We start from the raw sequence: 12,894 nt of genomic DNA, 5'->3' as shown, positions 1-12,894 counted from the left end.
GTATGTGTGTTTTGGGGTAAATGACCAAAAGGGTTAGTATGTGTGTTTTGGGGTAAATGACCAAAGGGGTTAGTATGTGTGTTTTGGGGTAAATGACCAAAGGGGTTAGCATGTGTGGTTTGGGGTAAATGACCAAAGGGGTAAGCATGTGTGTTTTGGGGTAAATGACCAAAGGGGTTAGCATGTGTGTTTTGGGGTAAATTACCAAAGGGGTTAGTATGTGTGTTTTGGATGAAATGACCAAAGGGGTTAGCATGTGTGTTTTGGATTAAATGAACAAAGGGGTTAGCATGTGTGTTTTGGGGTAAATGACCAAAGGGGTTAGTAGAGATAACATTTCCTAAAGGTCATATTAGTGGGCTTTCATAAGTTAAGCAGGACCGTTCAAATATGTACTGCGCGGAACAAAATGCAAATGTGTAGCCAGTTTAGATCGGTTAAACTCACTCTTAAGGTATGTGTACATTGGTATCGGATAGCTAGCTTTTCGTTGGCGTACTGGTAGTGATCGCGCTTGAGATGTTAGAAGTGGTGTGATCGATCCTTGGTGCAGGCTAACATCAGCTAGGCAAAGTACACCTTCTACGGGGCCACGACCACGTCTTTTTGCCTACACTGGCTTGTAATATAAATGTAATGATTTAATGTGAAATGATGTAAGCTTACCATTGCAGCTCATTTAATCTCAGTGCTAAAGGTACAGTATGTAAACAGTGCAGGAAAAATGCAACAATGCAGAAAAACAAACAGGATGCACTTTTTTATTATTATGTTAAAGCCTAAGGTAAAGATTTATCTCCTCTTGTCAATTTACCTCAGCTTCAAATAAAGCACCAAGGTCACTTTTTCTTTCCGGGGCTCACAGGATTAAATTGTCATGTCCCCCTAATAGGAAGCACAGGGAATCATTAGTCCAGCTCAGCTGCCTGACTGATGGGCATTTCAGTCCAATCATGTGAGTGTGCAGCCACAGGCCAGCCAGTATTGACACTTGTGTCAGGTCTGTGAGGGAACACCTTAATCAGCCAGGACACTCTCAACATTGATTTGACAAGCTGCCGTAATGACCCTCTTGTTTTGGTAAAGGATCACTGTTTATCCGGGGTGGCATTGATGCACTCGGAGCGCCGCATTGTCATGGAAACTATTATCACCAGCCCAGCCTTTGTGGCTCTGGAGGTGATCTTTGAGAGGAGAAGGGGGGGGGGGGGGGGGGGGGGGTGACACGTACAGCCCACTGAGACTGGCGAGAACACATGATAAACACTGACACCATTGTCTCACCTTCCTCTCTGCTGTTGCCCTCATGGTGTGGTTGTTGCTTGGTGTTAACAATACACGTGTTTCTGTGTAATGCGGGTTCCATTCCAGATAAAAGGCTACACGTTGTGATCAACCTAATAACGGTACTGAACAATAAGCATGATGCGGTACGTGTAAGTGTTTCCCAAAACATTTAAACACTACCCAACCTCAACACTATGTGCAGTTGTCTTATAATGAATGTCTTATTTTGTCCCAGTTTTAAAACCATCTAGCTAAGATTGGTCTGTCTTCTGTTAGGTGGATCTGCAATCAACAGCCCCTCCGGTTGCCTCTGTAGAGCCGAGGTGTCAGACAGTAAATATTATTGGCGTGCTGACAGTCCCCCACCGAGCAGCGCTGTGTAAAATCGTTAATAAGCAACATGATGGGTCCCGCTCCCTTCCCAAGGTGAGAATGTGAGAGTGTTTTTATCAAGCATTATCCAGAGGGCGCACCGAGGTGTCCCCTGTCAGATGAATTGTCTGGCAATCGCAAAGTGCCATTGCGTCCACCCATGAGGGGGCTTTATATAGTACAGTATAGTCCCTGTGTGTGTCGTATGTTGGGAGGTAAACAGATAGCACATTAACGTGCATGGCTGAGGTTCGAAGCTAAACTGTACACTGATGTAAAGCGGCACTGTTTTGTCATTTGGAATTAAATGACAATCGACCAATAAGTCAGATTTTTTTTAAACACGACAACCTGATATAGAACACAATACATCAGCTTTAATTTGTGAAAATACAAAATGAAATCATGTACAAGTTATTTACAGACCTTTTGTACAAGACAATATACTGTGTTTATCATTGAGTATCGTGTGACATAGTCAGAAATATAAACTTAGCACGGTCATTGTCTCCACAAATCGATGTGCTAAATAATACAAACGAACAAACGTGACTGCTCATGACTTCCCTGGCAACGGCTACTTTTCAGAGAAGTACACTCAGGAATAATTTTATGAAGCTCTTTAAATTTCTAAAAAATCACGTAAATCAAAACAAGACAGCAAAATATGAATAGACTTGATACATGCTAATTCTAATTGCCTCTTTCGAATGAGAATTAAGACTTTTGTTAACTCTAATAAATGCTACGATTCTTATCTTACTCAGGGAATACGGTATGTCTCCCGTAGGCCTACTAAATGAAAAGTATCGTAAAATAGTCATAGTTTCGAAGTTTGGTGTTCCATGTAATAGAAAATACATTACAGAGTAAACGCAAGCTTCAAGTTACAAGCCCTAAACAGGCAAACTATGGAAAAGCGTGTAGGGGAGAAATTTTAAACGCGAGAGTAAGACACCGAAGTAAGCCCTGTGACGCTATCCTCCTCGTAAGCCTCTTGTCGCAACGGTGGGTCTTCTGGAGTCCTCCTATGGCCTGAACACTGCCTGGCACATTACTAGCACTGAGGCACGGATTTCTTGGATGTTCCCTGTGCCAGCAAAAAATGCCACGCCCTCATAGACATATCGCTATTGGCTACTCAGCAATGAGTTTCATTGATTGTAGTATTTACCTTGCACATTAATACAAGAAAAATAAAAAAAGATGTTGAGTACAGATGTATGTTGTTTCATGATATGGCTTAAGTTAGTCCTTAGATTTAAATAACCAGCTGCTTCAACAGGAACAGGAAAACATAAACGTGACTAATTGACAACCGTACTGATAAAAGCCCTTCCTTTTAAAAGCAGGTGACCTTACTGACATCTGGTAGCTCTTTGTAGTAAAAGTGTGACGTCAATAAGCTTGGAAACTGGCGTTCGTGTGGGTTAGCCAAGTTCTCCATTTATGATCGAGCTGTTTCAGGAGTAAACTATTCGACTGTCTATGAGCATGGCATTAGGATTGGTCATGGATAACATCCAAGCACCCACGTGCCTCCAAGCCAATCCCGTGTCAGGCAGTGTTCGTTACCAAAGGAGGTCTCTTAGAATGCCCACCTGGTGCGATTTGAGGCTTTTCCCATTCTCTTGCGCTAGCTCACCTAGAGAGACATCATATCGCTGTGTCATATATGTCTATGCAACTCTCTGCCTCTAGGGGGATCATTAAGTTGTTTGCTTTATTAGCTAATCTTGCGTTTCACTTGTCCTACTTCGTCTCCTGTATAACAGCTCTATCATATTTGGGCTATTGAGAGGTCAATTGAATCCGTTCCTTAGTTCAGCTGTCACTTCGAAATCAGAACAGCTATAAACGGGCTGAAGCAGTCTTTGTCTTAAATAGTGTCATCAAAGCCTTAAAAAGAGTACTAATTATTGGAAAGAAACCAAAAACAAAAAATAGAATACAAAAAAGAATAGATAATAGCAAAGAAAGGAAATAAGGCAGAAGCCAATACAATACATTTGACATGATCATTGGCCATCTAAACAATCACAAATGTTGTGAACTGATCTCAAATGGCAAAGCATTGAGTGACAATGTATTCAATAACAGTTTCATTCTTGTAGGACTGTGGTAGACTACACCAATACATCAATATTTTCTAGTAACGTTAATTATGGATCTCAAATACAGACAGATGCTGAATCACTCAACAGTGAGTAGACATCTGACATTTAATACAGTTGTAAAGTGAAAGCAATGGTCCAATTACAATAAAAACCAGTCGTAATATATATATTTATCATTTTTAACCGTGTTGCATTTTTTCTCATTGACATGACCCTCAATCAAAAACACAACCTGAAGCCCAGTACAAAGCCATAACTGAGAGTGAGTGACTGTACAATGAATATGATTGTCTGTGTATAAGCACTGTATGATACATCATATATATACATATATCAATATATATATATATATATATATACTGTATATACCTATATATTGTATGAATATCTAGAAAATATATCCAAAAGCATGTTATCGTCAACAACTGTACATATGGACAGGAAAACGCCTGTCTGTTTCTTGTGTGTGTGTATTGATTGATATCTGAGGACGTCTGAAGGATGCAGTGCTCCTCCGTGCTAGCACCCGTTATCCGTTCAGACGTCTCCAGGGGGTCCGGGTGTGGGGTCCGGGTGTGGGGCACAGGGGGTCCGGGTGTGGGGTCCAGGGGGTCCGGGTGTGGGGTCCAGGGGGTCCGGGTGTGGGGTTCAGGGGGTCCTGGTGTGGGGTCCAGGGGGTCCGGGTGTGGGGTCCAGGGGGTCCGGGTGTGGGGTCCGGGTGTGGGGTCCAGGGGGTCCGGGTGTGGGGTCCAGGGGGTCCGGGTGTGGGGTTCAGGGGGTCCGGGTGTGGGGCACAGGGGGTCCGGGTGTGGGGCCCAGGTGTGGGCTTGGTAGCAGGCCTCAGCACTCATCCTCCACCTCTCTGATGGGTGGGATCAGGTTGCTCATGGATCTGAACTGACTGACTTGGTTGGTGGTGTGAGCAGCCTTGATCTGGCCGGTTCTCTGGTGGGCGCTGTCCTGCTCATCTGTATACTGGCTCTTTTCTTGAAGGACGCCAACATGATAAAAACGGGAAAGAGAAAGAGGGGAGAAACCGAATAGTTAGTGGTTCTGGGATTTGGCCTTTGTCGATTAGTGTTAAAAGAGATGTTGCAAAAGATATTCGATCTTTTGCAACATCAATCCGCAAACACGTGTGCGGATTCTATTCCAAAGTGTTTCTGCCGTGATGGCCTGACATTAGACCTGCGAGAGACGTATTATCTGCTATTAACCAACACTCAAGGTTCCAGTGTTGCAACTATTCCTTGCACAATACACATCACTTGCAAAGCATTTTTGGTCCCCAATGGCCATCTTATGAAAAATACCTTGGCACATGCTGTGGTTCTTATTATTGGTAGGCATGCAATCCTTTGTTACATTAATAGTCTACCACGCTATTAAATTGACACAGTGAGTTTTGTAAATTTGGACACCATTTATTATCCAATTATACTCAGTTTTATTTTGACTGGCTTTAGGCTTTGGCTTGATGCAACCTGCTTTTGTGAAGAGATCCAGACAAACAGTATCACTGGTGATTCAGTTGACTTGTCCTTTAACGTAAAACATTATAGTTAGGAGGGACAATAGGGTCACAACTGGGTTAGAACGGTAAACCGTTTCTGGATGCGCAATGGGCCAATGAGAGAAACATCAAAGTGGCATCAAACCAATATGTGAGGTCATTTTAAACTAAATCTAAATGGCAGTTCTCATACCCATGCAGTAGGACGATGCAAACCATTTGGAGACGCTACTTTGCTTTCATCACAAAAGCAAAAAGTCAACAAGGGGCACATGACTCGATGATGCATTTGCACATCATGCATATCATTCATTTTACCTTGGCCCATTCTATTCATCCTTGTTGCACTTTAGAAAGAAAAAGTAGTTCACCAGATGTAAGTTACCCACATACTGAAGCAGCACAAATGCATTGTGTTGGTGAAATTGCAATGTAGGTTAAAAGATAAATAGTTATCAATTTGATTTAAAGCCATGAAAGATTGATATGGATCATGTAAGTGAATACAGTATGTACATACATCCACTGTACTGTAAAGCAACTGTAGCGTCCATGCTTTCCCTGAAGCAGAAGTTTTCCATGCTACAGTATCAAAGGCTTCGAATTTCTACAGTTTTGAAATTGATCAATGACATGCATCTTGCATATCAAACTTTCATTGAGAAGCATGAAACAAAAATTCAAGCCATTATGTAATGTAAGAACTGAAGTGATATAAAACAAGCTCAAGGTGTGTTATTTTCTTAACTTACTAACCATAACAGGTAGAGGTATTCACTCAGCAACTGTTAAAGATACGTTGTATAACATTCATGATTTACACTCACGTCATCTCAATTTTTTAAAATCTGCATTTGCGCCGTTTTAAAATCTTACATTTTGGTATTTTCAAGATGCTACCTTCTAACATGTTTAACTTTCAAAAAGAGACTTCACTCCTGACAGAATTAAATTATAAATGTACTTGCTGAACGTTGTGATGTTGACAATGTGAATAATCACAAAGGCATAACTTAGTAATTTAGCAGACGCTCTTGTCCAGATAGCACAGAGATTCGAATAAGTTTGACGTCAGTCACAGTTTCATAAAGAACATTTTGTTAAGACAAGTCTTATGTAATTATAGTTACAGTATATATTTAATTGCCATTTCAGTGCAACAAAGTTCAGTGAAAGTCTACAGTAGTTGAAACACATTAAAACTGTCTTCTCACACAAGTTTTGAAATAGCAAAACATTGTTAGAAACAGCCTTTCAAACAATAAGCAAGTACATGAGCTAAGGTAAATAATAAAGGAAAGAAGTATTTTGTAGAAATTCCAGAGGAATATCTTTAGTGTTTCCACCCTAACGGCTGTTCTCCAGGAGTGTCTGTTCTAGGTGGACCAAGTGCTTGTTGTAGGATGTTACATGTACCACAGTCAGAATGAAGTCTACGCAAACTAACAAAACACTCCATGACTCAAACTCACAGGAAACATAAGCAACGTAGAAATGGTTCACACACGCACACTGACACACACACACACACACACATATGCACACTGACACACACACACACACACACACACACACATATGCACACTGACACACACACACACACTGACACACACACACGCACACACATGCACACACACACACACACACAGAAAGACATGCACACTGACACACACATGCACACACACACACAGACAGACATGCACAACACTTGGAGTCGCAGAGAGCGGAGATGCAGGTTAACTGCAGATGACAGGCAGAGAAGCAGCCACAGTACAGCTCTCAGGGGGGAACATACTTCTGTTTGTCTCGCGAGTCCCTGCTTTTGGCCCGGTTGGAACGGTTGATGGTGGGGATGGAGTGGACTGAGGAGCTCTTTTTGCTGGAGGAATGAGAGGAATGGGAGGAGTGAGACAGGCTGGTCCTGGACTGGCCTGCGTTGTGGTCGAATTGCATCAGGCAGAAGATCAGGTCGGAGGGCACCAGCTCAAACGCGTAGGGTGGGTTAGTTATCACATAGCTAGGGAGAAGAAGGAGACCAGGTCAAGAACATTTATATGTAACGATTGACTTGTGATTTGTATTTTACTTTAGGAACATTAGCCGAATTCAACAACTGTAGACTCACCGCTTAGTGCACTGGCTCTGCTGGTTGAGATGCGCGTCTCTTAATCGGTAGATTCCAAAGCATAACATGTTGTACGTTTTTAATGCTTTGCAAAATAAATCCCCATAACAGCCACCATCCTGGAAAAACAAAACAAAAGATTCTTCTTAGAGATACATACTGTTGAGTATATAAACATCATGTTAATATAATCATTGTTTTAATTGTTTACATTAAACAGTATATTGTTGTAAAACTCATTCTTATATTCAGTATTGCTGTATGTTACAGGACTCAGCACCATCCATCACACAGTAACAGCTGACTGCTGTGAAGCCAGTTCCCCTGCTGGCTACAGTGAACACAAACACACACACACACACACACCACACCCACACCCACCACACACACACACACACCACACACACACCCACCCACACCCACCACACACACACACACACACACACACACACACACACACACACACACACACCACACACACACCCACACGCACCACACACACACACACACACCACACCCACACCCACCACACACACACCCACACCCACCACACACACACACACACACACCACACACACACCCACACCCACCACACACACACACACACAACACACACACACACAAGCTCCCGTGTCAAGCTCCCGCTCTACTGCCAGGTGACAAAACCAGTCACTTACCCCCAAGTCTGCAAAGGGCCCGTCGTACAAGGCCAGCTGTGCCACGCGACACCTGTCCCTGTTGGCCAGCGTCTGTGGCGTGCTGTACCCGCCTCGCAGCGCGTTCTCCTCCGCCAGCAGCCCCTCCAGCTCCGGGGTGGCCCCGCCTGTGACCAGCGTCCGGATCAAGGTGAGGATATTATCGTTGAAGTATGTCTGAAAGGATGAAGGGGAGAAGGCGATCCTTAACCAAACACTGTCAACGTCACAAGCCAATCCACTCCCAGAGTAGCGACTGAGTTGAGCTGCCTAGCCCTGGCCTGTCTCTTCACATTGTCCTGCAGCAGGACTGAACAGACAGGAGAATCCAATTACTGCAGGTTACTCTCGCTCCCGTCAGACAACCCCACACACACACACACACGCCAACTCTCGCCCTCCACATATTCATGCTGTTCAGGTGTCTTTGGCAGAGCTGGAACAGACTGAAATGTGGGTAAAACCGCGCAGAGCGGGACAATGCCTTCTGTAAATGTCAGCCTTGTTAGTTGCGACGCTCGGTCCAGGTTCTGTGCTTCGCTTGCCCGCGCCTTAATAACACCACGGGTCTCGACGCGGCGGTTGCCTCCATTAGCAGGCGAGGGCAAACGTCTGCCTTTCTTCTGTGGCGTCTCCTTGCCTGCCCAGCATGGTGACATCTCCTTCGGCTACTGACAGCACCGTGGAGTGGGATGATGGATGGGAGCTGTCTATTAGGAAGCATTACCTCTGTCTGCGCTGACGGGCACTTGAAGGCAGCTTTGTTCTGACCCTCAGTCAAACTAAGAGTAAGACAGATGAAGCTATCATAGCGGGGTGCATGTCCAGTTCTTGTCTTCCTGTTTTATTGGGACAGGAAAGTACAGGCGCAACAGCACACCTCTCTCATGCCACGCTCACAGGGTTTGGCGCTGTGCCGCATGTGGACGACTGCGTCTTGTGAACGCCGTCTGCGAGGTGTAGCCGTGAAGCGTTGGGTTAAGTCGCAGGTCTCAGGGGGGGGGGGGGGGGACCATGTAGAGATAGAAATGACATGCCGTTGTGATAACATAAGGCCATTTAGTTTGTTTAATAAAAGAGCAAGCTATAGACCGGTTTTAGAGGAAAGGTAACCTTAAATGACTTATTTTGTGATCTGGCGCTATATATATATAACATTTTTAATTAACTTGACCTTCCAGGAGGGGCGGGGGGTGGCGTTGGGGGGGCGGGGCGCCCCCCTAATATAATGGTAGGGGAAACACTGGGTCTTACCGCACTCATCAAAGAGTCCAGCACGCTGACGGCGAACGCCGTCCCACAGGCGAAGGGCTGTGTTAGGTACAGCTCTGTGTCCGGGTCGTCGTCGTCATCCTGGTCCAAGAACTGAACGTTGGAGTCGTTCACTGAGGACAGAACACGTCGACATGTACCTTAACAGGCCTGCACCACCTGCACCTGCACCACCTCAACATACACAGGAATTTGTGGAACTCAACTTGATCTAGAGCAAAGCTGAGGAAGATGCACTTATGTAAAAGAGTTTGAGACATTTTTCACAAACGGCGATTGTGAAGCATCAAGAATTCAATCCAACACACAGAATAATATGTTTGATAGCAGAGAGTGATTGCTTCTAATAGTCAATGATGGTGGATATGGATTGTATTAATACCTTCTGTTGTGCAACAATCCAAATAGTAATCATGTCGTAACTAATTCAATATTGTCATGTTTCTGTAAGAGTTTGTGTATAGCTAGCCTTTCTAACAGTCCATATCCACTCTAAGCTTAAGATGACACCATGCATATTCAAAGCCTCAAGTTTTGATTGAAGACGTCCTCTGAAATGCGTAGCTTAGCAACCTCAGTGCATCACTGTACATTCTGTAAATGTAGGGGGGTTTCCAATTAGATTTCCAATTGCTTTGGTTTTGCAGAATAAAATATATGTATCATGTTGTATCAATCTTTTGGGGGAAATATATCTTTCAGCACAAAAAACTGTAGCTTGGAGACAGTATTGATGTTGAGTTTTGTTTCAGAACTGCTACTTCTATCATTACATTCACAAAATGTCAGTCATATTGACATGAGCCAGATGAAAGGGAGCATTGAGCCAGAGAATCTATGAAGAAGATGCTGTAGAAACAGCCACAAGGGCTTCTGGGGCTGGGTGTGGGGGATCAAAGACCTTGCGATTCTCAGAGAGAGAATGGCAAGGGGAAGGCAGGGGGAGAACAGACTTCAGATAAGGCCAGAAACAAGACAGTCAATTTCAACCAGAACTACGAGTAAAATGGGCTCAAAGTGATGCCATGGGAACGGACCGTGGGCCTTCTGCGCAGCCAATGAAATCAAAGGAAAGCTTGATGGTGGAGAGGCAGCATTCACAGCAGTGCAGTGAAGCACATGTAGGCTCTGCTTACCCAGCTCAGTTATCATTTGTAAGTTGTTCCCACTGCTTTTATCCTGACTGAATGAAATCACAGGCAGTACTTTGCCTGGTTTGGCTAACGGAGCTGTGCGTCAAGGGAGTAGGGTGGGGGATGTTGGGGGGGAGGGTGGGGGGAGAGTGGGAGGGAGGGGGGGGGTGGGGGAGGGTGGGAGGGAGGGGGGGTGGGGGAGGGGGGGGGAGGGAGGGAGGGAGGGGCATTGGGGAGGGTGGGAGGGAGGGGGGGTGGGGGAGGGAGGGAGGGTGGGAGGGAGGGGGGGTGGGGGAGGGTGGGGGGAGAGTGGGAGGGAGGGGGGGGTGGGAGGGCGGGTGGGGGAGGGAGGGTGGGTGGGGGAGGGTGGGAGGGAGGGTGGGAGGGAGGGTGGAGAAAGTTACTGAGGCATGTTATGAAGGTTCAAAATGTGAGAGACCATTATTTCGATAAAGGAACTATCTATTGATCAACAGCGGTATTGCTATCACGATCTACAGCTTTTTGTCACTCCAGAAACACAGACATGTACTATAGGTTAATGAGACGTGCACCGCTGTCGAAGGATGAAGGTGCATCTAGAACAGGGGTGTTCAATCCTGGTCCTCGAGAGCCCCTGTCCTGCATGTTTTAGATGTTTCCCTGCTCCAGCACACCTGATTCAAATGAATGGGTTGTTATCAAGCTCTGTGGAAGCCGGGTAATGACCATTCATTTGAATCAGGTGTGCTGGAGCAGGGAAACATCTAAAACATGCAGGACAGGGGCTCTCGAGGACCAGGATTGAACACCCCTGGTCTAGACGGACGCGTCACGCGGGTCGGTGTGGCAGAGCTGAGGCGGACTTACCCAGCTCAGTGATGATGGGGATGTTGGCTCCTGTAGTAATGGAGCTATGGCGTGCCAGCCCGTGCACAGGGCTGCTGTCTGGGGACGCCCTGTCCATTCCAGGTGGTGTGAAACCTGCACGGACACAAACATCCACATCATCTTACCCCACCTGGCACATTCACTTCGGCTTGGGTGACCTGTGGACAGGTGGGGGTCCCTGTTCTCTAAAAGGCTGCACACACGACTGAACAGTGTACACTGACATCAAACGCAGTGTGTCTAAATACGATTCAATTAAAGTGCTTTTAATATTTATTGCTTAAAGTAAACACATTAAATCAGTGATGCTGTGTACATTATATATGGCCTGTGTTGACATCTGTAATTTCCTGTTGACTAAGGCTAATGCTAGGTCATACAGGCATTAGAAGAAAGAAAAAAAAATCTGGTGTCAAAAGGTTACTGAAAATATACTCAGCATCAAGTCATTATCGGTAATCTAACTTAATGCGGCTCCCTTTGTTGGGCATGAATTATTTTATACAATATTAATAAATTACCATCTAGAATTATTGTAAACACAAATTTGTAAGTGAATTGTTTTTGCTCTTCTACTTTATTCTATGGATGCGTGACAGGTCAAGGCCTTGTGCCAACACCACGAGCCTCCTCCCCCATCACGTTAGGGCAGGAAGCCTGTCCTTGTCACTGCCAACCTGAAGAAGAAGCGCTGGGCTTCACTGTCACACACGATGACACCAGGTTGGTCAGACGCCGTCCACTGAGGGAGATTCTCTCTGCCAGGCCCATCCCCTCCAGGCAGTGCAGTGAACTATGATAGGACACTCCTTACCTTGGGAATTAGCCTGCAAGACCCCGATGCTGTCGTCAAAATGCATAGACTTGATGTTGAGCGACGCCAAGATGCATTCTTTGTCCTGCAGAGACGCATCGTCGATGTTGTTCTGATTGGCTGACAGGATGACACACATGTCGCAAAGGTTGATGTTGACAGCTCTCAGATCTGCCCGGCTTAACGGTGTGCCCTTTGAGGAGGAAGTGAACGACAAAGTGAGCAAGCGAAACGTCACTCTAACTTGCACGACACAACGGAGAGAGGCCGACAATGGAAAGAATACTCGCGAAAGGTGAGCTCGCATTTTGATTACAACAGCAAGCGCAAGTTTTTTTATTACTGGATGTTGTCATGCACCAACACAGCAGGGAAAATTCCTCCTACGTGGACGACTACTTTGCAACAAACCTGATTGTGATTGTACTCACGGGTAAGATGGAGATTTTGGGGAAGTTGTGGAGGGTCTCCCACTCCCTCTTCAGGTACTCCAGGGAGCCCACGAACACGATGGGCTTCAGTTCGTGGTAGTGGAAGTTGCTGGCTCGGAGCGGCATCACCAGGTTCCGAAGGCCCACCAACGCAGACTTCACGTCCCCAAAGATGCAGACGACCACGTGGCCACTGAGCACGGTCATGGCCGCCTCGCTGCGGGTCTGTGGAGGGGGAGGCACACACAGGGAGGTCAAGTACCAC

General features: G+C 45.5%; 1 protein-coding gene across 6 annotated transcripts in view; it reads right to left on the bottom strand.

The window, feature by feature from the left end:
* Positions 1 to 2,016: 2,016 nt before the first annotated feature.
* Positions 2,017 to 12,894, bottom strand: part of LOC136950330 (calcium-activated potassium channel subunit alpha-1a-like) — a 63,377-nt gene continuing 52,499 nt past the window's right edge. For 3 of the 6 annotated variants that reach the window (XM_067244615.1, XM_067244616.1, XM_067244617.1), the window contains 9 exons: positions 12,630 to 12,854; positions 12,199 to 12,391; positions 11,364 to 11,477; positions 9,364 to 9,494; positions 8,092 to 8,286; positions 7,415 to 7,533; positions 7,085 to 7,306; positions 5,608 to 5,636; positions 2,017 to 4,762 (listed from right to left, as the gene is read on the bottom strand). In XM_067244615.1, coding sequence (XP_067100716.1) covers positions 4,617 to 4,762; positions 5,608 to 5,636; positions 7,085 to 7,306; positions 7,415 to 7,533; positions 8,092 to 8,286; positions 9,364 to 9,494; positions 11,364 to 11,477; positions 12,199 to 12,391; positions 12,630 to 12,854 — 1,374 coding nt within the window. In that variant the 3' untranslated portion in view covers positions 2,017 to 4,616. Of the gene's footprint in view, positions 4,763 to 5,607; positions 5,637 to 6,225; positions 6,228 to 7,084; positions 7,307 to 7,414; positions 7,534 to 8,091; positions 8,287 to 9,363; positions 9,495 to 10,517; positions 10,611 to 11,363; positions 11,478 to 12,198; positions 12,392 to 12,629; positions 12,855 to 12,894 lie in introns of all 6 variants that reach the window. The other 3 variants (XM_067244613.1, XM_067244614.1, XM_067244611.1) reach the window with 3 other exon arrangements.

This window comes from Osmerus mordax, chromosome 10 (genome assembly GCF_038355195.1).
Source record: "Osmerus mordax isolate fOsmMor3 chromosome 10, fOsmMor3.pri, whole genome shotgun sequence".
In the NCBI taxonomy this organism is placed as follows: Eukaryota; Metazoa; Chordata; class Actinopteri; order Osmeriformes; family Osmeridae; genus Osmerus; species Osmerus mordax.
Note: the sequence above shows the minus strand (reverse complement) of the source record. Positions and strands in the feature narration are given on the sequence as shown.